The sequence below is a fragment of the Malaclemys terrapin genome, chromosome 1 (genome assembly GCF_027887155.1).
Source record: "Malaclemys terrapin pileata isolate rMalTer1 chromosome 1, rMalTer1.hap1, whole genome shotgun sequence".
Classification (NCBI taxonomy): domain Eukaryota; kingdom Metazoa; phylum Chordata; order Testudines; family Emydidae; genus Malaclemys; species Malaclemys terrapin.
The window spans coordinates 325,023,117-325,049,589 of record NC_071505.1 but is presented as its reverse complement, the minus strand read 5'-3'; the positions used below and the strand labels follow the sequence as shown (position 1 = coordinate 325,049,589).

Sequence of the window (26,473 nt, the reverse complement as noted above, 5' to 3'; positions counted from 1 at the left end):
TCTAAGGAGACACAGACAGTTGAAGGGTCAGGGAAGGAGATGCAGCATCCAAGAAAATGGATCAAGATGATCACAAGCAAGTAGCTTATTAGTCACAAATTTGCTGAATTAATTTTTAGTCATGTCCACACTAAGGCCTCCTGGTCCCTCCATCACTCTGTCCCCTGGCCTTGCCCTCCACAGCAGTCCCAGCTTCAGGTCCATTATCTCTACACCCCTGGCTCCCAGCAGTCAACCCTTCCCCTCCATGTAATTTCATAGACTTCAAAGCCAAATGGGACCATTAGCTCAACCACTCTGACCTGCTGTATAACACAGGCCATAGATTTTCATCCAGTTACTCCTGTGTCTAATTTCCCCTAGTTTTATTAAGAATGAAGACTCTTTGGTGTTGGTGTCTTTTGTCTCTTCTGGCATCTCTCTAATCATTGTGTTCTTATCTAGTCACTGTTTTATTGAGTATTCCCTTGAGCAATAGAGGGCCAGACCCTCAACTGCTGTAAATCAGTGCAGCTCCATCACAGTCAATGCCTATTTATACCAGCTGAGGATCTGACCTATTGTGTGTTTTTTAAAAAGGCATACAGATGGCAACTTACTGTGGGAGAAGTTTCTGTGGGCCCTCTGTGGGCCTCCTCATGTCTGGGGATAAATGAAGTGTCTTTGGGGTGGAAGGCTGCAAGGAGGACATTTTTCTCCAGCCTAGCAATGACATTTATGAGAGGGTCCTTTCATTGCTATTTAGTGTGCTGTCCTCTAATTGCACTTGAACAACCTTGCCTCACATGGCCAGCTACCAAAGTGCTCCTGCAGACATCATAAGCAAGCAAATAGAGGTAAGATCTGGCCGAGATCAACCTTATCACTGTCCATCGTTTGTGTTACCTCCTCAAAAGACTCCATAAAGACCTGGGGAAGGCAGAGAAGACCTTCAGAAATACACGGATGTAGGGAAAATAATCAGTCCTGCTACCTGCCTGGACCAAGGATCGTTCTTCTGGGATCGATCACCAAGAGATCTGTCCAGGCAAGAGGTCATGGCTCCTGCTGAACTATTTCCATTTCAGTCACGAGTTCTGTCACTGCATGTCAGGTAAGTGAGGCTGCTGCAGGGATAGATATTGAACTTGCAGTGTGAGTTAGACAAAGGTGCATTTCTTTACATAATGCTTTCCATTCATGGGTCTCAAAGCACTTTAAAGATGGCCAACAGAGGCAACACTGAGACTAAAGTCATTGAGGAAGTCCATGCTAGAGCAAGGAGTAGAACCTTGCTCTCATGACACATGGTCCTGGGCATTAACCACAACACCAGCCTGTCCCCTGTAGGGTACTGTGTCCAGTGACCAAACGTGATGGTGGAACCATATCCTACCTGAAGAGGTAGAAGTTGGAGAAAGATACTGGTTGTGGTGTTGCTTGCTGCTCTGCCATATTGCTAAATAGTACAAATTGCAAATTATCTGTTTCTGGTTCAAAAAATCATTATATAATTTTTTTTTTTTTTACTACAATATTGTCCTAAAAGTTCACACTCTCTCTCCTCCTTTATCTGTCTGTTTGTGTTTGTATTGCAAGAGCATCCCCAGGACTTACTGAGAATCAGGGCCCCATTGTACGAACACACAAGGAGATGCAGCCGTAGCACTAAGCATTCTCTCTCTCAGGTGCTTGGCTGGCTGGTTCTTGTTCACGTATTCAGGATCTAACTGATCACCATATGTGGAGTTGGGAAGGAATTTCCCCCCAGGTCAGATTGGAAGTGACCTTAGTGGCTTTTAATCTTCCTCTGTAGTATGGGGTGCAGGTCACTCACCAGGATTAACTGGGTCTATCTCACGTACTTGTTTATTTGCCATTGTGAGGCCTTGAGCACTGGTGCACCTCAAACCCTCCTATTCTCAGCCTGTGGCACATAATAGTCTAGTCTCCTCAGGGCTGTAATACTCTGGTCTCATTTTGGTTGTGGGCTGTTTGTGTTGGTGGACTGTGCTATCCAGGACTGTGGTATTCAGGAGTTGATCTGGTGTGTCCCTTCTAGCCTTAAACTCTATGATGCTATTATCTAATTCAGGGGTTCTCAAACTTCATTGCACCGCGACTCCCTTCTGACAACAAAAATTACTACACGACCCCGCATCTAAGCCTGTCCGAGCCCCTCCACCCCGGGCGGGCGGGGGGGGGGCATGCAAACCCAAAGTGCTTCAGCCCCAGGTTGGGGACCTGTAATCTGAGCCCTGCCACCCAAGGCCGTAGCCTTTGGACTTTGGCCCCAGACTGTGGAACTCAGGCTTCACCCCCTGGTGATGGGGTTCAGGCTTCAGCCCTGGGAGGTGGGGCTTAGGCTTCAGCTTCAGCCTCAGGTCCCAGCAAGTCTAACGCCAGCCCTGGTGACCCCATTAAAACAGGGTTCCGACCCACTTTGGGGTCCTGACCCACAGTTTGAGAACCACTAACTAATTTGATAGAAGGCATGACAAGAGAGGGTCACCGCAGAAGGGAAAGAAGCTGAGGGTAATGATTAAGGTTAAGATTTTTTGTCATGGTTATTTTTAGTGAAAGTCACAGACAGGTTGTAGGCAATAAACAAAAATTCATGAAACCCGGTGACCTGTCCATGACTTTTATTAAAAATAACCAGGGGAGAAGGGCTGACTGCTGGGGGTGGGAGCTGAAGTCCGAGCCCGGAGGTGGCAGGGGAGGGACTGAAGCCAAAAAAGTGATGTTGGTTCATTAAAGTCATGGAATCTGTGACCTCTGTGATTAAATCATATCCTAAGTAATGATGATAAGACCATGTGCTCACATAGGTTTAGCTATTGCACAGTTTGATGGATCCAAACTAGTGCAAGTTCTTTCTTTTAATAGATCACCAAAATTGTCTCCCCCTGACTGCTGCACAGCCTGGGTGTCAGGGGTTGTCTGACTTCTTGGGGGCATCGCAGTAGGAGTGAGCCTTAAGCAAGGATTGGAGGGGCCGTGAAAGTGAAGACACGAAGTTTGAATCTCATGTGGTGTGAAATCCAGCAGAGGAACTCAAGGATGAGAGTGACATGGTCAGAGCCATAGGCAAGGAAGAATCACATAGATTTTTAGGGCCAGAAGGAGCCAGGGTGATCATCTAGTCTGATCTCCTGTATAACGCAGGCCACAGAGTTTCACCTAGTAATTCCTGCATTGAGCCCATGTCTTCTGGTTGAGTTAGAACATCTCTTTCAGAAAGACCACTGTTGTGTAACAGTAAGGAATCATATGAGCACAGGGGTGCACAAATAACTGTTTATTAATTATATACAACATGCAAGGCCTAGCTCCCTATATACACTGCTACTTCATCAGGGTTACGGTGACTTCTGAAACACAGAAGACAGTGAGGGCCACTCAAGTGCTATTAAAGGGATACTAACCCAATTCCAATATGTTTCAACATCAAATCTTGATTTAAAGACTTCAAGTGAGGGAGAATCCACCATATACCTTGGTAAACTGAAATTGTTCTAAGATCATTCGAGCAGCTGTATTATAGATTTGTGGTCAGGTTGCTTCATAACCTCTCTTTGATCAGCTAAACAGATTGAGCTCCTGTAGTCTCTCACTGTAAGGTGTGTTTTTCAAACCACACATCAGTCTTGTACCAGTTTTCTGAACCCTTTTCAGTTTTTCAACTGCTCTTTTTAAAGTGGAGCCACCAGAACAGGACACAGTATTCCGTAGTAGTCTCATCAGTGCTGTATACAGAGATAATAAGGTGCCCACTCCTACTTGATATTCTCCTGTCAATACATCTAAGTACCATATTAGCCCTTCTGGAAATCTCATTAGACAAGTCTACGGGCACAATTGTGCTCCCATTTAAGTCAATGGGAACAGGGTCAGGCTTATTAACTGTATTACACCTCCCAATATGCATATGGGGTACATAGGAGTAATAATTTTGCCCATAAATAAAACGCAGTCCCCTCTGAGGCGGGAAAGAGCAACTGTTTAACATTATAGAACAATTTAGAGTAAGCAGGGACAAAGAATATTCTATCTATTAGAAACTGCAGGGAGAATTCAGATAGAATCATAGAAATATAGGACTGAACAGGACCTTGATAAGTCATCTCGTCTAGTCCTATGCACTGAGGAAGGGCTAAGTATTATCTCTAAAGTGATTTTTGAGTATTGCAAATGTCCCTTCACTGGAGCCATTTGTTCTGAGGTGGTCTGGAATCAATGGAAAATACCCAGAGTTTTTCAAGATATTCATCATCCTTATTAAGATCTGAATAGCCCAGACACCCAAGATATGGTATAATGTCCTATTTTCTTTATCTGGCCCACAGATGACTCAGCCTAAGTTTTTCACTGCAAAGTCACCAGTCTGGATTACTTGCCTTTACTTTCTTCCCTAGTAAGGATCTAATTCATGGCCCACCGAAGTCCGTGGGCTTTGGATCAGACCCTCTTGTGCTTCAGGTAGGTTTAGAGAATCCTTATCTGCTTTTTCTTTCAAACAGATTACATGCTGGTTAAACCTCTGGAAGATGCAGGAACTAAAGATAAACCAATGGCTCTGTTAGCTTTCAGTGCCTGGGAATATGTGAATTAGAAATGCCCCTATGACAATGCAGTCATTTCGCAGCTGCGAAATAAGAACTGCTCACAATACATTCTACCTTCTAGGAATGAAAATAAGTGTTTGCGTATGTTTTTTTTTCCTGTTGCACTTCCAGTGGCTTAATATCCCAAAGATAATTATATGACTCAAGAAAATGAATGCATACGTTAGATACTCCCAGTACTGGTAATGCGGATAGGTGGTTCAGAGTGTTTTGAAGCTCTTTGAACCCACAAGAACAGTTGAATTCCAGGGCTTTACCTATACAAACCTAAGCAAGTCCAGGCAATGGCTGCATAGTTTTCACAGTGTCGTCAGCGGATGAAGTACAAGTAGCTCACTGGGAGAACAGTCTTTGGTCTTGCAGTATCAGGGTGAAGAGTTTTCATGCCAGAGGAGTCACACTAGGGACACTTTGTCAGGTAAGATTTTACAGTTTGTAATTCTAGGGTGACCAGATGTCCTGATTTTATAGGGACAGTCCTGATTTTTGGGTCTTTTTCTTATATAGGCTCCTATTACCCCCCTGCCCCTGTCCTGATTTTTCACACTTGCTGTCTGGTCACCCTATGTAATTCAGACTTTTTGAAAGGCTTTATCCAGATGTAGCTGGAACATTTTCCATTGTGCGTATAGAAAAGAACCATGTACTTTCTGGGAGATGCCTCTTAGTTCACAGGAAAGCCACAGAAGAGTAATTAACTGACTACATAAGCAAATACCGTGTGTAAAATGGACTGGCATCTAATCAGTCTATGCATGCCACTGACTGAATTAGTGATAACGGGCTAAGACTTTTTTTTTTTTATATGGTGGGTGTTCTATGTTTAGTAGAGACAGTATGGTTAGCTCTGTATGAGACACAAAGGAAGACGCAGCCCTTGCCCTGAGGATTTTAACATCAGAATAGGTTTCTTACAGACTAATTTTAAAATATATCACGGCTGATGTTGAAATAAAAGGCAAAAGAAGAAATAAAAAACATCTGTTTAACTATTCCATGCAATTTACTGTGAAAGGATCTTTTGGAGCTTTCAAATAATAATAATATAGGGTCCTACCAGCTCCAGGTGGACATATTGATCTCATAAGACTTTTTACAAGAATAGGAGATTACACCACTTTCCTGGCCAATATTTCCAGGCCCACCAATGTTGTGGCTTCCCTCCACCCCAGAGGTGGCTGCATTTCTGTGGCATTGTACAGCCTTAGTTTGGGAGGTTATCTGGGGTGGTTTGTGAGGGAATTTCCCCCCCAAGTAATTTGAGGAGAGATTTGGTTGGCGTAATAACGTATAGGGGGCTTTGGTGGAGTTGATTTTTATGAACAGAGGTGGTAGGAAGTCTGAAATGGATTTAAATGATTATTTTTTGCATAAGTTAAGTAATGCATAGGTGCCTAGGACTATAGACAGGTGATTACAAATTCAATCAAAATCAATATTTGATTTTTTTTTTTTACATTTCTTCCATAGCTGTCTTACAACAGGCCAGATTCTAGCACCCTTAGTAATATTAAAGGTGACTTAATATTTCCTGACTCTGCAAATAGTCCTACTGATTTCACGTTGGACCAGATTTTTGAAAAGCACTCAGCCGTTCCCATCGTCATAGTTATTTCTAGATTTTCAAACACACTTAGCACCCTTTGGCCACCATGCTCTTTTAGACAATCTGGCCCTAAAATACTACTTTTTAGCTTAAATAAGGGTGGTAGAACTTATCTGAACCATGTGAATGATCACCATGTGTGCTCAATAAGGTAGTTTACATTGTAGCTTATATATATCTTTCCCCATCTAAAAATCTTTCAAAAGATTGTTTGGAGACCGCTCTTAAAATAGGGGGTTGGACAGTTGTTGCTATTTTAAATAAACAGCTTTTCCTAGGAGATCATTCATTTCATGATTCCCATGTGCCTGCACTGAATGCTCTCTCCATGGGCAGGCGTGGGACGTGGGGGAATGTACATTTCAACACAGAAATCTAAACCCAGTTCCAGCATGCATATACCATGTGTAAACTAGTGCCTTGTCTCAAGTCATAACAGCTTTTTAGAATGCCCCAAACCCCACAGTGCCCGTGGCTTCTCCTTTAGCTATAATAAAGTCAGATTAATAATGTAGTAGTTCAAGATAACTATCATGAGATCATGTAATTAACATTGTGACCATATTCCATGCCAGTTGGCTCAAACTTCATGGTTTAAGAAACTTTAAGAGCAGCTATATGGATTTTTTTGAATGATTGCATTAACGAACAGCTCATTAGCTCTGGTTAATTAAAGGAGAATGTTCATGGGGAAGGGATGTGAAGCAATAAAGGGCCTTTGAGGATGATTACATGAAGAAGCCACGCCGAGGTGTTTGATAACCACAAAGGCAGCTTCCTAGTACATTCCAGCATGATGGACATTATTCCTATTATATGAGTGTGTGCGCGCACATCCACACTGTTTTTCAGGTCTCATGAGGGTCTGAGTGATTCTGTGTCACTGCGTTCTAGGGACCTGATCCAAATCTCATTGGCTGTGCTGGTAGCTGGAAGAAGTTTGCACTCATGTTGCTCTTGAAAGCAGGTGTGTAACTGTTCAGAGGCAGGTTCAAAACAATGAATCTTTTCCAAGGGCTGAACTATGACTTGAGAGCAGGCTGTGCAGAAGCCGAATGAGGTGACTGCACTGCTGTGAACATTTCAGATTTGGACATCTAAGGCCTTCTTTACACTTAAAAGTTTTTTTGCTGCTTTAACTATGCCATAATAGTTAAAGTGGCAACACTTCCACAATTATGTCAGTATAAAAGTGCTTATGCCAGTATAGCTTATTCAGGTTCAGTGAAGTGAAGTAATTTATACCAGTATAAATGCACTTATAATGGTATAACTGCATCTGCAGCAAGGCTTTCACTAGCAGAGTTGTGTCAGCCAAAAGTCACCCACTCCCAACCGATATAGCTATGCTGGTAAAACTTTTATACAATGTAAACCAGGCAAAAGCCAGTTGAACAGCTGCACCCTAAATTCAGCACTTATTTAGATGGGTATTTGGGCATCTTCAGTGTCCAAGTGCTGAACTGAGGGAAATGCCATCTAGATCAGTGGTTCTCAAAGCCGGTCTGCCCCTTGTTCAGGGATAGCCCCATGCGGGTGGGCCGGTTTGTTTACCTGCCCTGTCCGCAGGTTCGGCCGATCGCGGCTCCCACTGGCCAATTCGCCACTGCAGGCCAATGTGGGCTGCGGGAAGGGCGGCCAGCACATCCCGCGGCCCTTCCCGCAGCCCCCATTGGCCTGGAGCAGCGATCCATGGCCAGTGGGAGCCGCGATCGGCCGAACCTGCGGATGCGGCAGGCAGGGTCGGCTCCAGGCACCAGCAAAGGAAGCAGGTGCTTGGGGCGGCCAATGGAAAGGGGAAGCAAGTCGGCAGTGGGTCCCTCAGTCCCTCTCTTCCTCTTTGAGTTGCTGCTGTAGTGCCGCCAAAGAGGAAGAGAGGGAGCGAAAGACCCGCCACTGAATTGCTGCAGAAGAATGAAGCGGTGCGATTGACCTGCCGCCGAAGTGCCACCGATCGGCTTAATCTTTTTTCTTTTTCACTTCCCCCCCCCCCCCCCCCCCGCTTGGGGCGGCAGAAAAGCTGGAGCCGGCCCTGGAGGCAGGTAAACAAACTGTCCCAGCCCTCCAGGGGCTTTCCCTGAACAAGCGGCGGACCGGCTTTGAGAAACATTGGTCTAGATGAAATTACTATACAATGGGTACACAACTAGCTGAAAGACCATACTCAAAAAGAAGTTATCAGTGGTTCACTGTCAAACTGGGAGGGCGTATCAAAGGAAGCAGGTGCCCTGCAGGTATCTGTACTGGGTCTGATGCTAGTCAGTATTTTCATGAATGACTTGGATAATGGAGTGTAGAGTATGCTTCTAAAATTTGCAGGTGACTCCAACTAGTGAGGGTTGCAACTTGCAAGCACTTTGGAGGACAGGATTAGACTTCAAAATGATCATAACAAATTGGAGAATTGCTCTGATAACAGCAAGATGAATTTCAATAAAGATATGTGCAAAGTACTTCACTTAGAAAGAAAAAATCAAATGTACAAGTACAAAATGGGGAATAACTGGCTAGGTGATAGTACAGCTGAAAAGGCTCTTGCAGTCACAGGGAATCACAAATTGAATATGAGCCAACAATGTGATGCAGCTGTGAAAAAGGCTGATATTCTGGGGCATAGTGAAATTTGTAAGACATGGGAGGTAATTGTCTCACTCAACTCGGCACGGGTGAGGCCTCAGCTGGAGTACTGGCTAGTTGTGGGTACCACAGTTTAAGAAATATATGGGCAAACTGGAGACAGTTCAGAGCGGAAAAACAAAAATGATAAAAGACTTAGAAACCTAAACTATGAGGAAAGGTTAAAAAAACTGGGTGTGGTTAATCTTGAGAAAATAAGACTGTGGGGGGACCTGGTATAAAGAAGATGGTGATGAATTGTTCTCCATGTCCAATAGTACTGGTCCCAGTACAGACCCCTGGGGGACACCATTATTTTCCTCTCTCCATTTTATTCCTACCCTTTGTTTCCTATCTTTTAAGCAGTTACCAATCCATGACAGGACCTTCCCTCTTATCCCATGACAGCTTACTTTGCTTAAGAGCCTGTGGTGAGTGACCTTGTCAAAGGCTTTCTGAAAAGCCTTGGAAGAGTTCCACCACGTGCTCCAAAATCTGATGGCTGCATGGTGCAGTATTGGGGATTTAATCCCATGAATCATTTGCTTGTGTGTATTAGTGTCAAGTTGTTACAATTTATTTTCCTGTTGTTCTGGCTAGTTGAATTCTGCACAGTTTAGTCTTAAACTCTAGTGCAGCTGTTACTGTCCAGAGAATACATGCAACAGATTGTTTTAAACTGGAAAAATTCCAAACCAGAAGCTTAACTGACCTTTGTCCTCTGACATCCAGTTCTTACAGATTAGAGGTTGAAAAAATGTTACTGAAATAATAATTCACATATTGCAGTATTTATTCTGTAGTTAGGGAGGACTTTAACGATGAGGACAAAAAGGAAAAAGAATTGGATTTGTGCCCCTTTTTGATGTGTAGTGATGTGAAGATGGGAGGTGTGTGTTTTCCCCCTCCCCCCCCAGCCTTAGAAATATCAGGAATGTTAAGTCTTGTCCTCCTTGTTTTTGTTAGAGGCCTAAGTGGAAGGTCTTGGGTGTATATTGTAATTTCTCAGCCTGAAGTCAAAGGGCTGAGGAAATGCTTCTGTAACTCACTTGTGCGTGTGTTATAAGTCCCCCTCTGTGTCAATTCACAGAGGATATGAGTTGTTATGGCCCCCAACTACAGAACCTTCATTCGTTAGCACAAGATGTAGCACTGCATACTTTACGCTTGGAGGTCCCTGCTTCAACCAATCCCTGGTGTGTTGGTCAAGATGGCAGCCTTCACTTCCTCTTTAACATGTGCTCCTAAATACCTGAGGTGATTTTTGAAAATCTCCCTCAGCTCTGATCTGTTATAACTGCATAAGGCATTTGAGCTAATGGGATGTTCACCACCATGCCACAAATCTCAGAGTTCTAAACAATCTGTCTGAAAATCACGTCCTATCTCAATCAGTCGGTTTCACTTGCATCGTATCTGTGATGCTGTAAACCAGCTACTTCTTATTTACCCACAGAGTCTTCCACGATGTATGGAAGTGCTGGCAGCCTATGTGCAGGGCCATCCTTAGGCATATGCAGCATATGCGGCTGCATAGGGCACCCAAAAATGTGAGGCATCACCGGGACCATAGGCGCCGACTTCTGATCTTGCTGGGGGGTCCTCGACCCCTCACAACTCCGCTCCAGGCCCCGCCCCCACTCCACTCCTTCCCCCAAGCCGCCTTCTCCCCTTCCCTCCTGGAGCTTAAACACCGCGAATCAGCTGTTCGTGGCACTCCAGAAGCACTGGGAGGGAGGGGGAAGATTTGGTAAGTGTGGGGGAGAAGGGGGGAGCTTGGCACTGGTGAGTGCTCTGCACTCACTAAATTTTCCCCATGGGTGTTCCAGCCCCAGTGCACTCACCCACAGAGTCCGCGCCTATGACCGGAAGAGCAGGTAAGAACAGGTCGGCTCCTGCACACCCAGTGCACGCTGCAGCCTCCTTACTAGGCAGAAGGCAGGGGCCATATTCACAGAGCCGAATGCACTGGCATAGGGGCACCAGTATTCACAGAGCCGAATGCGCCAGGGTAGGGGCACCAGTTTAATAATACTGCGTAGGGGCCCATAAATTCTAAGGATGGCCCTGCCTATGTGTCAGGGGAGAAGGGTTCAGGAGGGGGAACCAGGGCTCCCCTGTTTCTGGGTCATGGAAGTAGTAGCTGTTTGGTGAGGGCTGAGGGAAAGAAGTCTTCCTCTGAGTGGTTGTAGGAGGAAACAGGCCCGCAGGCTTTCTGCCAGTGTTGGCACAACTCACTCCAGGAAGGCGCTCAGAGAGAGAGAGCGCCAGGCAGCAGGACTCTTAGTGATTCAGTGCAACAGTTTTCAGGCTCCACAGGATGAGGATGCAACTTTCAGCACTGCTATTTAGCAACATTAGACCAGCTGGGCCTGATTCTCCCCTCTCTCTATTGGCTCTGAATTACCTTCGTGGCAGTGAGGGGAGAATCCGGTCCACCCCATTAGGTTCCTTCTGATCTAGTCTTAGAGGTATGTGCTGGGCTATGCTTTACCATGTAAATACCAAGGACACAGGTTATGCATTCATTTGGAAACTTGAACTATTGGTGCGGGCACACACACAGACACACACACACACACACTTCCAGCTATCGATAGAAGCTCAAATGGTGCCCACAGCCATAGCATCTACATGTCGAAACTGCATTTGGAAGTAATGGCAAGGTCGTACCTATTCAGCACAAACTCTCCATGTGGACACTCTTATTCGGCACAGAGTGCCTTTTTGCAGTTTAGCTTAGTCCACTTTCAAAGTGCAGAATAAAGGTGTCCATATAGAGAGCTATTCCACAATAGCTATTTTGGGCTATTTCTCCATGTAGACAAGCACTGACTTGAGCTTCCACTCAAAAACACACTATGCCCCAGATACCAGGATAAAAGGCCCTTAGTCTATGTGAAAAATATCTAATACATAGTATCCAGTGGTTTTCCTCCTGATGTCTGGCTATTGTTCTGCTAAGGTTATGTTAATCGGGTAATAATGGTGGCCCAGAATCTCCCCTGCATTAAGACTGCATAAATGCAAAGCAGGCGCAGCACAGCCAGCCCCAGCCTTAGCACTGAATCCAGTTCAAAACCATTCTCCTTGTCTGGACTTGCCTCAAACAAACTCATGGACGGTCTCCTCCCCTCCCTTCTTCCTCAGCTCATCTAGCAGTGGCTTCCTCTTTATCTCTCTGCCCAAACTTGTCAAAACAAGCGTGTCTTCCTCTATGGTTTCTGCTAACTAGAACAGTCATCCGATACCTCTGTCTGCCTCACCGACTCTTCATCTATTTTCAAATCTCATCTGGAATAAAGCTGTGTCATAACCCAACACTGCTAATTACCTGTGGATAGACTGGCAGCTGGCCATACAGGAAGGACTAGGAATGATTCCCATGCTCCTTTCCACATGGACAAGATGGGAGGAAAAAAGTATCTGCCTCCATGTGCTATTAATACCTCACACAATGCAAATCTCCAGGTAATCTGGAAATTGATCATTCAAACTCTAGTGGCCATTAAAATAACAATAATAGTAATATTATATGATAATTAATTAATACTAGAGTAGATAGCAAATCATTAGGGTTCAGCTGTAAACCACACTATGACCCATAGCTAGAGATTGCTGAATAGCATCAGAGAATTTCTAATGTTCAAAGGACATGGTCAGGTGGGTCTACAGGGGCTGAACCCAGGTGCTCTGGATCTAAAAGCAGGAGCCTTGGCTAAAAGATTAGCTTCCGTAGCTTGAAAGCAGTAGCAGACTCAGAAACCTGTTATGTGGCTTAGCTCCTATAGGAGGCAAAGAACGGTGTTATGCACATGGCAGAACTTAAAGCAAGTAATTGTAAATGTTTTGGTATAATTTGGCTCAATGCTGATAAAGCGCTCTCCCTGACATCAGCTCAAAAAGCCTCTCTAGCAATCCTGCCAGTAGCTCCCTCTCATTTAAACCAGGGACTACAAGTTGAAGCACCCTGGCTAATTGTTACTGTTATGGCAGTCTCTAAAGCTAGGTCTACACTACCCGCCTGAATTGGCGGGTAGAAATCGACCTCTTGGGGATCGATTTATCGCGTCCCATCGGGACGCGACAATTGATCCCCGAATTGGCGCTCTTACTCCACCAGCGGAGGTGGGAGTAAGCGCCGCCGACAGAAAGCCACAGAAGTCGATTTTGCCGCCGTCCTCACAACGGGGTAAGTCGGCTGCGATACGTCGAATTCAGCTACGCTATTCACGTAGCTGAATTTGCGTATCTTAAATCGACTCCCCCCTGTAGTGTAGATGTACCCTAAGATACAGTTTATACAGCAACAGAACTGGTTGCCACCTTTTTTTACATTTTTTTTTGTCTGAAAAAATGCCTATTTGTCAATACCCAAACTGTTCATGAAACAGCGTCAGGTTCGAGACACCTGACTTAAAAAAATTTTGGTTAAAAAAGGTTTCAACTCTGTTGAACCAGAAAGTTTTGGTGTTTCAAGTTGTTCTGAAGTTTTAGTAAATTTACACTAAAAATGTTAAAAAAGGAAAAAAGTTAAAACTGAGACAAAACATTTCAATTAACCTGAACTGATTTTTTTTTCTTTCTTTCAGTTAATCACAATTTTTGAGACTTCAATTTCATCCCGATGTGTGAAGGAATGGGAAAAAATTTTTAAATGTCATAAATTTTCACAGGTCAGGAAAACAAATTCCCACTTACCCTTAGTTAAACCAACACCTAAACATCATCTGGAAACTGTACACCTCTTGCACCCCCATGTGTGGTGTGGGCACAATTTGGCCAATAGGGATAGACCTAGAAATACTAGTTTCACTCTGATTCAGTGGTTAGCTGTTTGCAGATTTTGAAGCCTGGCAATTGCAATAATTCACAATAGGTTTTGGTTATTCCTCAGAAAGAACTCTGGGAGGCGTTATCAGCAACTCTCTGACACTATATGGGAAGCATGGACCTTGGTGACAACTGGAAGCTGGATGAAATCAACTGGCTGGCTCACAGTGGTATTTTTCACTTTGCTAGTGACAGAGGAGGTACGGTAGCTGTGCAGCTTTTAATCCGCCTAACCATTTAGTGTGTGTCTCACTCTCTGTGCCCCAGACCCAAAAATGTTCCCAACAACAGTTTTGTGGAAACCAAAGTGTGTTGCTTCAGCAAAAATGTACCACCCAACTCTATTTATTTCCTTTTAGTGCTGGTGATGGCCAATCTTGGCACCTGTTACAGGTGTTGGGAATTGTCCAAGGTATTGCATGGCCTCTATCCCTACAAATGCTTTCAAACTATTGGACTTGTCCTTTGGCTTAGGCAGCAGGGGCTTATGCCACACAATGCACAGCCAACCTGTGGCACTCGTTGCTGGGGAATGTTGTGAAGGTCAAAACTGTAACTGGGTTTAAAAAAGAATTAGATAAGTTCATGGAGGATAGCTCCATCAATGACTATTAACCAAGATGGTCAGGGATGCAACCCCATGCTCTGGATGTCCCGAGCCTCTGATTGCCAGATGCTGGGACTGGACAACAGGATTGATCACTCAATAATTACCCTGTTCTGTTCATTAGCTTTGAAGCATCTGGCATTAGCCACTATCAGAAGACAGAATACAGGTTAGATGGACCATTGATCTTCTCCAGTATGCCCGTTTTAGATCCATAGATCCTTGGTCCAGTCCCTGGAGACAATGACCACAACCACCAGAACATGTCCTGTTAACACTAGAGATTCTCTGATGCTATTCAGCCTTCTCTAGATATGGGGTATAGTGTGTGTTTGTACTGAAGTGAATAAGGCTGTACTAATAATAAGCTGATAAAATTGTCATTTCACTACTTACCAAACTTGGATAGCACTTCGCCTGCAGTGGCGCTAGGGCTTAAATTCAGCAGGAGCCCACTGGAGAAGAGCTTTGGAAAATATTTTCAAACCTGTGGGAGCTCCGCTGGAAGTGCCGGTGCCTCCCAGCACCCCCGAGCCTCTGGGGGACTTAAGTCCGGAGCCCTGAATGGGGGGAGGGGACTCCAGGAAATAATCTTTGAGAATTTAAACCCTGACTGGCGCCATCCGGATCCTGCACTCCACCTTTGATAGACGGCATGTGCTGCATCAGGGGAGGTGTCAGGGAAGATTCTCCTGATTGTGGTCTACCTGAATGCACCAAATTGTGGGTCTAATGTACTTAAATATTTGCCCAAAAAATGTAATTTCTTTTCCTCACAGTCCAATCCGGGAATTGCAGGGGGAAAGAAGACTGTTTCACAATAGTCTGTTTCTTTAAAAGGGTGTGAAGTAAGGCTGGATAAGGCAACAGATAATCTAAGGTTCCTGGAGTAATTACTTTGTCCATTTTGAATATCTAGAAGAAAAACATTATGTGGTCTTATCTCGATTCCCATTACTATTGATTTGTTGAACACTGTCCATGTGCTCAGGTCTGTGTTATTCTTTCATATTTATATTATTGTAGTTCCCAAAGCCCTGATCCTGTTTGTGCTTGGAGGCTGAACAAATAGTGGTAGAGATGGTCACTGCCATCAATAATTTACATTCTAGGAAGACAGGCAAAATATAAGGGTAGAGAAGAAAGAGATGATCAGATATAATGATTAGATACATTTATACAATTTGTGTATGTGTGTGCCTGCATCTATCAATCTGTATTCCAATCTACTTTATAGTTTTGCAAATAAATATATTAGATCTGATGGGAAAAAATTCTAAACATTTTTCAAAAAAATTATTGCATATTTGGAATTTTGAAAAACATTGAAATTTTCATGACAATTTTTGAAAATAAAAAATTTCCCACCTGCTCTGAAACAAGCATTGTCTTAGCAAACCCTCAGACACCTCCCACCATTGTCCCTCCACCTAATCATTAAATGTTGGCTGATTTCTTATAGGCACCACAGCATAGTCTTGCCTCAGCTAAGGTCAGGAAAGGAAGGATGGGCTTGTGGCTGAGATTGGTCTGGGACTCAGGAGATGTGGATTCATTTCTCAGCTCTGCCATAAACTTCCTGTGCGACTCTGGGCAAGTCACTTTGCTTCTTTGTTCTTCAGTTCCCCATCTGTTAAGTCAGGATGATTCACAGATAATAAGGCCAGAAGGTACCACTGTGATCCTCTAGTCTGACCTCCTGTAAAACACAGGCCATAGGACTTTCCTGTTTGAATTAGAGCAGTGGTCACCAACTGGTCGATTGTGATCAACTGGTTGATCCTAAAGGATCTCCCGGCCGATTGCAATCTCTGGTGGTGTAGTGGGGCTGCCGCTAAGGCAGTCTCCCTGCCTGCCCTGGGCCCACGCCGCTCCCGGAAGTGGCCAACGCAGCAGGGGAGTGGGGAGACAGGGGTCTCTCTCTGCGTGCTGCTCCTGCCTGCAAGCACTGCCCCCGCAGCTCCCATTGGCCAGGAACAGGAAGCTGTGGCCAATTGCAGGGGCAGTACCGGCAGAGAGGGGCAGCGCGCAGAGCCACGTGCCCCCTGCCCCCTAGAGGGCGTGTTGGCCCCTTCTGGGAGTGGCATGGGGACAGGGCAATCAGGGAGCCTGCCTTAGTGGCAGCCACGCTGGACTGCCAACCAGGAGCCACCGGAGGTAAGTGCTGCCAGGTGGGAGGCCGCACCCCAACCCCCAGTCCTGAGCCCCCTCCCAGAGCCAGCAACCCATACCCCCTCCTGCATGCCAAACCCCCTCCTGCACCCCAAGTCCCAGTCCTGAGTCAGCACCCCAGCCCTGAGCCCCCTCCTGGAGCCAGCACCGCACACCCCCTCCTGCACCCCAACACTCTGCCCCAGCCCGGAGTGCACTCCTGCTCCAAAACCCCCTCCTGCACCCCTGCCCCAGGCTCAGCCCAAAGCCCCCTCCCACACTGCAAACTCCTCGGCCCCAGCCCAGAGCCTGCACTTCCCCTCTCCCTCCCGAGCCCCTACCCCAGCCCGGTGAAAGTGAGTGAGGGTGGGGGAGATCAAGCAATGGGGGGAGGGGGTGGAGTGAGCAGAGCGAGGCTTTGGGGAAGGGGGGCGCTCAGGGAAGGGGCAGGGTAGATCCTGGGTTGCCCTTAAATTCAAAAAGTGATCTTGCGTGTAAAAAGGTTGGAGACCACTGAATTAGAGCATATCTTTTAGAAAAACATCCAGTAATGATTTTAAAATTGCCAGTGATGGAGTTTCCACCACAACTTTTGTAAGTTGTTCCATTGGTTAATTAACCTCACTACTGTTAAATATTTGCACCTTATTTCCAATCTGAATTTGTCTGGCTTCAGCCTCCAGTCATTGGATCTACTTACAGGTTTGTCTGCTAGCCTGAAGAGCCCATTAACAAAGACAGTATAGTATAATAGTACTTCCTTACCTCACCGGGGTGCTGTGGGGATAAATTCACTGATGTATGTGAAGTGTCAAGATCCTTTGGTGAGGGTGACTTGCTAGATTTCAAGTCCCCATGTCTTATCCTCAGTGTAGGATAGTCCCTAGTGATTTATTTTCTACTAGTGCCTTATGAGAGTTTCTCCTGTGAGTGTTACAGGTGAAAATTCAGAGTTAAAGGGCTCGCTTGGTCTGCTATTCAGGAGGAGGGAGAAAACTGGGCTGTAGCACTTCCTCTCCTCTCCATAGGTTGAAATGTACTCTGGCTACACAACATCCCTGTTTGATAGACAAGAGATTTTGGTATCAGGGAGATCAAATCCAGTGACTGAAGGGGAAAGAGTCTCTTTGGTTTGTTTATTATTTATTTGTCTCGGAGGATCTGGCCTTTTTCAGGGTTTTTTTCTTTTTAAATAATTGAAAAACAAACAAAAATCTCATAGAGGGTAGGAGAGTTAATGCCGAATACGTTTGCCTGCTGTGGTTGCCTAGCAACCAGTGGGCAGGCAGGCCGGATGGCAAAGAGGGGCCTGCAGTAGCGAAGGGAGGTGTTTGTGTCCATTCAGGTGGGCACAGGATCGGCGCGCTCACTTCTGGAGCCTCTGCTCTGATTAATGATGCTTCTGGCCAATTTTGGACACTAAAAGAAACAGGAGATGGGAGTGGTGGGGTTTCTGAAAAGTCTGGAGGACACGGCAGAAAATGAGGTTCTTGTTTTGCATGTGCAGCCTGGGTGTCCCACCAAGGATCAGGATGGTGCAGTGCAGCCCCCTAGGACTCTGCCAACGCAAAGTGTATGGGTGCTGGAGGGACGACGAGGTTTCATTTTGCAGCAAGAATATGCTTTGGTTTTGGGGCTGAATTGACCCAAAGTTTCTCTGACAATTGCTAATTTCCAAACAGACATGCTGAGAGAAAGCACCACCTGGCAGAACTAGGGGCAAGCTAAGCAACGGCCTCGCTGCAGTGTTCCTAGAAGCAGTTTTATTTCTCTAACAATATACACCTATGAATCAGGCTGCTCTTTCCAGGCATTTATTCTTCTTCCTGCAGACAATGAGATTTCCGAAGGCGCACCGGCTCCATTCAGACTGGATCAGTTGGGTAAGTCCCATGCAGAGCATATATTCCTATGTCTTTTTCTCCTTTGCATCCTATACTGTAATTTGGATGAGAAGACTTAGTTAAAAAATAGGGAGGCTGCTGAGTGCAGTCTGCCGCATAAATGCATCATTACCAGTGGCTCCTTTCTGCGTTGCTTTTGAATGCACAGACCAGAGAGGTGGACACTGCTGGATACTAGAAGGTGTATTTAGTACCTTACCCAAGCAAATGTGATTCAGAATTTTATTTTGTGCCAAGAGCTTGCATCTTTCTGTTGCAGAAAGTGTAAATGCTCCAGCTTTTTGGAAGTGCAGTTGAAGTTTAACCCATGCTTGGCACCAGCACTTCTGTGAGCCCCTGTTCTGATGGTTAGTGCTATGATGAGCTCCAAAAACTTTGTCCTCCAGTATGCTATGTTCCTAGTGAGTAGAGCAGAGGGCTGGGAATCAGGACTAGAAATGTGTGAAGTCTGAGGAGTGAAGAGTCCAGCTCCCAGGCTGAAATCAATAGTTCACTTCATATGGGTTGGTTTTCGACAAACTTAGGGGAACATACAGTCAGCCCCTTGCTTGGGCTCAGTATCCCACCCACATTACATTCAAGTGGGGAGCTGGGTGCTGATGTCCTGCCCTATCCCTGTTCAGTCTTATAGCTAGAAGTTTGTGCTGCAGAGGGCACTAGGTAGCTTCTTGGGGGCCAACCAGTGTAGGTGACTAGCTCAAATGGGCATAAAGGCATTTCTGGGGACTGGGAGACCATCTACCCAAATAATGCAACAGGGAGCAGCAAACAGACTGTTGCTGTTGGGTCTACTGAGCTGAGGCTGAAAGACACCCCCTAATTCTTTGCTTGGGGTTCTCCAGCACTTGCTTTCTAGGAGAGATGATCGATAATCTCTAGCAGGTTCATTAGGACAACCCTAGGCAATAAAGATCATGAGTCTTCTCTTAGCCCCAGCTCAGCAGGGCCGTGGCAGAAGTAGTCTGTTTCGTAGCCCTAGCTAGAAGTGCTGTATTGAGGCAGGAGAGAGGATGAGATGGACTACATGTTGCTCATCAGAAGATCCTCAACAGGTGGCCCATACCATCAGAGCCCCCTGAAGATATTGACCACCTGTTCCCCCGAGGAATGGGGAGAGGGCTTAGAGCTACAAGAGTGTGTGTGTGTGTGTGTGTGTGTGTGCGCACGTGTGTGTGTGGTGGTGTGTGTCATGCTGTCAAGACCACCTAACAAAATGAAAAATGAGGCAAGAGGCTCGCAGGTAGAGGTGTAATGTGCAGTAAACCAGCAAAGTGCAGTTATTCCAAGAGATCACTAAACATGTTCTGTCTACGGGCCAGTGGCTTCTCAGAAAAGCTGGTGGCGTCACAGCCAGCCTGGAGTTCCCAGCCCGCTCCATTGTCACACTGACAGTCCTGCCTTACTGCCATTGAGCAAGATGGCTGTTCAGCAGCCGGTTGTTAGCATGGGAGAAGCGGAAGCTGAGGCACTCACAGCAAAAGCGGCTTATCCTGAGGAAGAGGTACGCTCTTTCCCCATATAACCCCTTGGTGCCAGTGGACCTAGAACAATGGCTTTCCTATTGCGCTTATGCTTCATACCAGTCATCCTAAATTAAGGTGGTTTTGGGTACGAGCCTTGTGCTGTTTGTCAACATTCTACACTGTGAGGGCTCTGGGACCAAGTGACATGATTCACGTTTCTAAACAATAGAGAGCAGACCTCTCTAAAACCAAACACTTTAATGATGTTCTCACAGAGGGAGATGGGCAGGATCTAATCTGAGGTGCACTGATATTTCAGGACCACATTTGTTTGGGGTACGTCTTTCAACATTCTGTTTAGCTAGACATGCAGAAAGACTCTTCTCTTGTGGTTCCCCCCCAATCTTCCCCACTGCCTCACTGAGAGTCATGCACTTTTAAACTTGACCATTGGAGCAGAGCATCATGTCTCACAGAGGGCAACATCCTGTGTCCATAAGAACGTATGATTTCCCTCATTAAGTTCTGGTATCCCACCTTGAGGAATGGTCATCACATGAATATCGGTGGGAAGTGAATCTTTCTTCCCCACCACTCACAGTGCACCAACTGTTTTGTGCAATGTAGTTAGGGGGAAATGTCTTCCCTGACTCCTTCATTGATCATTTTATGCTCTGAAGCCTGAGATTTGAGTATTGCTGCAAACATACACTCCTTTTTCTGAAATACTGGATTTCTGGTACGGAGATTGGATTTTATGGAGATGCAACATCTTTTGGAGACAACATACAGGAACTGATAGATCACAAGCACCCTAAAGTAAAACATAGGGTTGTCCATAGGTAGAACTAAAATGAGAAACAAGGTGGGTGAGGTAATATCTTTCATTGAACCGATTTCAGGAGACCTGAAGAAGAGCTCTGTATAAGCTCAAAAGCTTGTGTCTCTCACCAACAGAAGTTGGTCCAATAAAAGCTGTTACCGCACCCACCTTTTCTCTTGAATATCCTGGCACCAACACAGCTACAACAACACTGCATAGAAGAAAAATGGTCATTTTATCATGTACACATCTCTACTGTGAACCTCTGTTGCCCAGAGTTTGGACTTCTTAATGCAATGCCTAAATGGAAACTATATTATCGTTAGATAGTTCTAAAAAGGGTTGATAAGATGAAGCAGTTATTCTAATTGATAACAGTCATGCAATTCCTTGGATTATAGGGAAACTCTTGTGAGCTCTGTCTGCTTGGTGTCAGGATTGAGATTATTCAAAAATAATCCATACTAGATGGGTGTCTAGTCTAGTGTTGAATATCTCTAGTGATGCAATATCAACAGCCTTCCTTTGGCTGCTTGTTCCATTGCCTAACTGATCTTATACGTCTAAAATCTGCAAAGTACTTAAAATGTACTTGCCCTGCTGCAGATTCCAACTATTCCCTTCTGTGCTTTTCTTATTGATCCCTCACATCTTTACAGATGGGTCCACTCAGATGAGCATGCCCGTTTCTCGCAACCTTTCCACATAGATCTCACTTTCTAAACCTTTTGTCATTGTTCTTGCCCTTCCCTTGACCACATCCTCTCTAGTGATGCTGAACCTCAAAAGTTCTAAGGTCTGATTTGGTTAAATGAAACCGCAGAGAGTTTGGATGATCAACTAGCAAGATCTTTTGGACCTGCAAAACTAGGCTAACTGTGTCTTTGCCACAAGCTCTAAGCAAGGGATAGAGCATTATTGTGCTGCCCTGGGAATAGACCAGGAACTTTATTGTGACCTAGGACTCCCTGGTTCCATTTCTGCTCCGAGAAGGAAATAATCTGTGCCAGCCCTCTACCCATTGCAAATCACTTCCCCTGGTGTGCTGATACAACTGGCAAGTTGAGGGTGCTCCCACCCAGTCCCTGCTCCCCATCTGACCACTTGTGTGGGAAGGGGAGTAGCGGCTGTGTGGGAACATTCAACATACTATAGGCCAGAAATTATTCTTAAATGTAGTTTCAGTTGCACCCTACGTTTCCATTGTTCCTTCCAAACCTAGAGTAAGACAGAATCTCACATCTAAATTAGATAAAACCAGAACAGAGTATGAGACAACTGTGCAAAAATGAAAGAACAAGGAAAGATTGGAGCTTAGAAGAAGGAAAAGACTTTTTAGCAAGACATGTGTGAGAGAGAGAGAGCCTCATGGTCAGGTAGTGGGAGACAGTACAGAAGTGCTCCAAGCACTTTCATGAGATTCGTGTCCTTCCTGCTTCCTATATAGCTTGAAATATCATGAGAATGGTCTTTATGGTATTTTGGTTCTTTTGGCTTCCAGCATGAAACATAATAGAGGGGAAGAAAGTTTAACCAATGTTTCCCCCCACACCTCATAAAAGGTTTGGTTTGGATGACTAGTTCTGTTGTCCCTAGCAGTCATCAATGAGTCTGATTCTGCATGACAAAGGGCATCTCTTGAGACGAGCTTTGGACGTTCAATTTTCACAAGAGCATAGGAACTGAGGGTGATGAGAAACCTCAGGAGGTGTTCATCATCTGACACAATTGTGGCCTTATGTAGCTACTAGATGAGGTGTCCCGTTCTCATTCCCAAGTTAAAACAATTGTTAAGCAAGTACTGGAAGCATCGTTTTGACAGAGGTCCATAATGATTAGCCAAAAATGAACTCTTCTCTCTTCTCATTCATTCTGTCTCCTCTCCCAAAATTCAGGATTTCTGCACTTCTGATTTCGCCTGTGACTGTTGTGTTCCTTTTGTTCTTTAAATGATGAAAACAGAACATTTCACACTTGCTCTGCAGCCTAGCAGAAGAATGTTGTATTGTCTCCTTGGTGAGCTGTGAGGTGGAATTTTTGGTCTTGGAGAAAGGAAAGGCAAGGGAGAGATTGTTTCTTAAGCAGGGGCATCAGTTGATGCTTCCACAGCCACATCCTGCTTCTGAGTCACACCCAACTGGAAGTGTCACTAGAAATTGGTCTGTTCGCTGCTTTAGGATAAGATAGTTGAATATCAGGGCAAAGAGAGGCCAGATGAGGAAAAATGCGTGGGAAGAAAGAGCTCTCTCCCTACATGAGGGGATCAGAGAAATCTGTGATAGAGTAATGGAAATTTGATGAAAGTGGAAAAATAAAATGGGGGAAGGAGGGGGGTTGAGATGGAAAACTAACTCTCCCTGAATCCAGATCCGAATGCTTTTGTAAAAGACCTAATACATCTGTGGAAATTTAGAGGCTGTGCACCAGATTTCCTGATAGCTGAACACATGTGTGATTATCTAACTGTACTAGGGGAGGCATGCTACAACTACTGTAATTGCAGGAAATACAGTTTCTGTGGTACATTGTTCCTGTGCAACCATTACATCTAGGAATCCAATCCCATTTCATTTTTTAAAAAAAAAACCCCTAGCCTGTTTGTTCCCATTGCGTAGTAGCCACCAGCTGCTTTTTTTTCTTGTTGTTTTGACCTCATCTCTGCTGGAATGAATCCAGGAAGCTAGTGCTCCATTTAACGGAGTCCTCTGCCAGAAACAAAACAGGTCAAATTATTAGAGGAAAGAAAAATGAAAGCTCTTTGGCAAAATTGGAAAAACAGATGTGCAGAGATGACTTTGCTCTCTGTAGTTGCAAAGCCGCCCATTAAATGCACAGTGGAGGAGAGCTGATAAATATGTACAGCCGTCACCATAGTGAAAATCTTGCAGTGGCTATTAATTTAGTGCAATAATATATTTCTTTTAATGCTCACCAAGTTTTTGAGTTTACTGGCCATCTGGTAGCTAGATTGTTTAAACACCTTTTGCAGATGCAATTATGGAACTACTGCTTGAAGAGCACAAGTGGATGTGCCTCCGTTCATAATTTAAAACATTCCAGGGAAGCCGATGACTGTTAAAATAATATCTGCTGAAACAAGCCGTGTATCTGGGATAAATGAAGTTAGTGACTAATCAGAACAGATAGCATTCTGTCCATCTGGCAGGACAAGAGACATGGTAAGGAGGCTTTTTTTAATGGATCTTTGTTACTTACTCCAATGAAACTTCTTCTTTATAGATGGTATTCTAATTCCACGTTTTGGTTCATGCTGTTGTCCGAGCATCTTACCATGACTATTTTGGTTGTTCCTATCTTAGGCTGGCTGTACATACAGTATAGCGGAGGGTAATGCTAGCAGGGCTGTAAGTCGTGGGCTGCCTGGCCTAACATAAGAAGTGGCAGTCCCAATCAAGAAATAAAACGGGGTGCAGGCATCTGGGGTTGTCAAAGTGTCAGCTGGAATGGGATAAGTGTTTGTTTGTTTGCATTTGGAGTCGATGTGGTTACATGCATGGGGTGGTTTCAAATGTAATGAGCATCAATACCAGGCTGAACTTACTGTTCAGAACGGCCGAGTCCACGGGAGTTCAGTGATCTTGCCTGCAGCCTGGGTGTAATAAACATCACAGACCTATATAGTAAAAGGGAGTCACTAAGAGAGAGCTGACTGGGGACTCCAGATGACCCAGGAGGTTGGTAACGACTCAGTGCAGAAGGGTCACTAGAAATGGGTGGAAAAATTTGTCACATTTTGGGGAATGTTTGCTCTGCCCCCTTCCCCCCCCCCCCCCCCAAACTAAAGCAGAAATGCGTGGGAAATCTGGGGATGTTTTTTTTTTCTCTCTCTCTCATAGATTAGAGAGCCTTCCATTTTTAGATTGCTGGTCTTAAATCTGTCCAGGGCCCTTGTTAGCAATAGGTGGCTGGGCATGGGCCTATGGGAAATGAGACGATATCGTCAGTCCAGTTCATAGTGGACTGTTGTCTACATGACCATAATAGGCATCCTCAGCAGAGAGGCCACAGACTGAGTGGGCATGGGAACTGAAATACCCTCTTGCCTCATTAAGGGTTACATTCTAACTCCATTAGACAAGTGGTGTGAGGAAGCTTGAGCTACTGCTGGCCTGTACCAGACCCATTATCTACTAGAGAACTTTAGTCTCCAATCTTGCACCCTTCGCGACCACTAAATTCATTGTGAAGTCAAAACAGAATTGAACAAGAGAAGGACTTTGAAAAGCACTGGCAAATATGTCTCCAAAAATACAGGGTCTGGGGGAAAAGAGAAACAAAGTTACATAGGCAGAAAGAGACCATCATCCTCGGAAATTCAACACAATCCAGATCATGCACTGTGGGTTGAAGGGGCTATAGAAAGATGGATTAGGACTGGGAGATAATCCTCTTTGAAGGCACCTGTAAGGATAGGCTAAAACACCAAACCAAACCCTTCTAAACACTGGCTCGGAGGAGTCTCTGGCTAATGTAACCAGACTCAGTTAAATCCCACAAATCTAGTTTTATTCAGCTTGTATAAAATTCAATACAGGATCAAGGTAACTAAAGAAAAATTCATCCTATTTCATCAAACCAAATTAAGTGGCAAAGGGCAGCACTTATATTACCCTTTTTAAATTGGCTTTGAGAGAGACCCTCCTTTTGACCTACAGAGATTATGAATAGGCACATTACAAGCCAAGGCCAAATTCTGCCCTCATTTACAGGCAAGTAGCTCCACTGATTGCAGTGGGCTCATAGAATTATAAATGAAAGAAGCATTTGCCTCCATGGGGTGGGTAGTTTATTTCTCCAGGGAGATTAAGTGACTCGCCCAGGATCACACAGAAATTCTGTAGCAGAGCAAGGAATTGAATACTTTCCAAATCCCCGGTTCATGCCTAACCATCCTTCCTCTCCTTACAAATGTGTATATGGGACATGATCCATTGCGCCCCACCACTTTGTCTCTTGAGCTGTCATTTACAATGGTGTGTAGCCTGAGCGTAACTCTTGACTTCAGTGGAATCATTCTGAATTTATGCCACTGTACTGTGAGGCTGATCCTGCATCTTTGAAAGTAGTGGGAGCTGCTGTGTGCTCAGCTCTTTTAAAAATCATGCTGCTTACCTAAATGCCTAAATAGGGATATAGGAGGCTAACTTCAGACACTCGTTTTTGAAAATCTTGGCCCACATATATTAAGATAGCACCCAAAGGCCGCAATCCAGATAGCAGCCCTAGTCTATTAGGAGCTGTACAAGGAACAGGAAGGATCCCTTCTGCCATGCCGCCTACAAGATATGCAAATGCAGAGAACAATTCTATACTAAATGGTACCATAGAATATAGGCACAGGCCAGAGCTGAGTAATCCAATGATTTTATTATTGTTGCCTTCTTCCTTCCTCATTGTCCCCCCAAACCTACTAGTTTGTTACTGTCTTTGTGTCCTGTCCAAGTTACAGGGCAGGGACTCCAGGACAGATTATGTGATGGGCTCCCCAGTGGAAATTAGAGCAGCACCTAGGACTCCTGTAATTTACAGCAACCTTACCCAGGTAGCCTATGGAATGCACTACAGCCTAGAGGAGCCCAGAATCCCCATAGTGTTTATCACTATAGAGATTCTCCCCTCTCAGCCCCATCTCTAGCACACACCCCATTCTCCTCTAGCCTGTTGCAGTGCCTCTGTGGCCCCTCTACACAATCAGAGTAGCACATAGGAACAAGGGCTGAGCCCAGGATCAGCCCCTTTGTCTTCTATGTGGGTTTGTAAAGCACCTTGCAAATTCCAGGCATTGTAGAAGTAACTACTAGGATAGAGCTAATCCTGCAGTCACTGGAGGGTTTGCTTGAGT

General features: G+C 44.9%; 1 protein-coding gene across 1 annotated transcript in view; it reads left to right on the top strand.

Annotated features, from left to right (window-relative positions):
- Positions 1-4,956: 4,956 nt before the first annotated feature.
- AMOTL1 (angiomotin like 1) overlaps positions 4,957-26,473 on the top strand; it is a 135,647-nt gene continuing 114,130 nt past the window's right edge. The window contains exons 1-3 of the mRNA XM_054015620.1: positions 4,957-5,025; positions 13,727-13,862; positions 18,253-18,303. Of these exons, the coding sequence (XP_053871595.1) occupies positions 13,769-13,862; positions 18,253-18,303 (145 nt within the window). The 5' untranslated portion in view covers positions 4,957-5,025; positions 13,727-13,768. The remainder of the gene's footprint in view (positions 5,026-13,726; positions 13,863-18,252; positions 18,304-26,473) is intronic.